Source organism: Aplysia californica, unplaced genomic scaffold, assembly GCF_000002075.1.
Source record: "Aplysia californica isolate F4 #8 unplaced genomic scaffold, AplCal3.0 scaffold00365, whole genome shotgun sequence".
Lineage (NCBI taxonomy): Eukaryota > Metazoa > Mollusca > Gastropoda > Aplysiida > Aplysiidae > Aplysia > Aplysia californica.
In genome coordinates, this window is record NW_004797635.1 from 234,805 (window position 1) to 235,979 (window position 1,175).

Below are 1,175 nucleotides of genomic sequence, written 5' to 3' on the forward strand. Positions count from 1 at the left end.
TATATATATATAACACAGGAGTTCGCATATTTGTATTGTCCAGCAAGAGAGGCTATTAAAAAAAAAAAATAGTTTCACAGTGTGTTTAAGTTTTTCGAAATGCAATTCTTTGAATATCTTTTTTAACGAATCCGAATAATTTTACGGTTTTGATAGAGCAGGCAGAAAGTTTGTTTCTGACCTCATGATCTTGGTACTGTAACTCAAAACTGTTAAAAACGTGGGCAGATACAACTTCGTAATGCAAGAGTAGCGACATGTTCACTCCGTCTTTAAAGAGTTAAACAGCGGTGGCCAAGGAAGCACAGTGAGAAAACACATGACCACTAAAACCCTGGCCTGGGGTGCTGCCATGAAGCCATTACGTGGACCAAGGCCCCGATCGTCCGCAGTGTTATTGGTCAACATTGTCTTATACCTACATTCCTCGCGGAGACAAGTCTTAGAGTAAGTCATTGTGAAAGTCTCAGTCCTCTGGGCTCCCAGAGCTGGACGCACGACGAGGGGCGTTTAGGGACATTCGTTCTGTGGACACTTCACGCAGTGCAGAATATTATTATGTTGTGAAGATTGCATTATAGGATCGTCTATTAGTACCGTCAGGACTCCTTTATTTGTGAACACCATTAGGGCTGTTCCTAAGGGATTTTCTTTTTTCTTTTTGGACAGTGCGCGCTTCAAGCCTTGTCGTTGTTGGTGACTTAATGGTGAACCCTTGGTAACTTTTTCCAAGGACATGGTGAGTTTTGGTGATGCATCGAAGTTTGTTTGTGCCTTTTTTTTTCTTTTTTTTTTACTTCTTTATCTTTTCTTACTATTATTTTCAATGGTCTTGTTTTCCTAACATGAGTCCTCTTGTTTCGACCCCCCTCCTCTCGCTTTTCCCAATTCTTTTCAACTCAAAGGAAATCCCGAAAAGACCTCAAACGACAGAAATGACAATGGCTTAATTTTCCTTAAATTATCAAAACATCGGTATTTTACCCCAGTGCCCAGCTCCCAGTTTCTATATTTGGATATTGTTCAAAGTATTCTTTGACCCCCACCCCCTGCCCCATATTCCATCCCACCATCCCCTTCTTCTCCGTTTGCTTTCTTCTTTACTCTAATTTTTCGCCCCTTCTCTCTCTCTCTCTCTCTCTCTCTCTCTCTCTCTCTCTCTCACACACACACAC

The 1,175-nt window shown here is 41.4% G+C and overlaps 1 protein-coding gene across 1 annotated transcript in view; it reads left to right on the forward strand.

Moving 5' to 3' along the window:
* Positions 1-510: 510 nt before the first annotated feature.
* The window catches only part of LOC101849307 (neo-calmodulin-like), a 13,967-nt gene continuing 13,302 nt past the window's right edge, over positions 511-1,175 (forward strand). Inside the window, exon 1 of the mRNA XM_013085331.2 lies at positions 511-739. Within this exon, the coding sequence (XP_012940785.1) occupies positions 737-739 (3 nt within the window). The 5' untranslated portion in view covers positions 511-736. The remainder of the gene's footprint in view (positions 740-1,175) is intronic.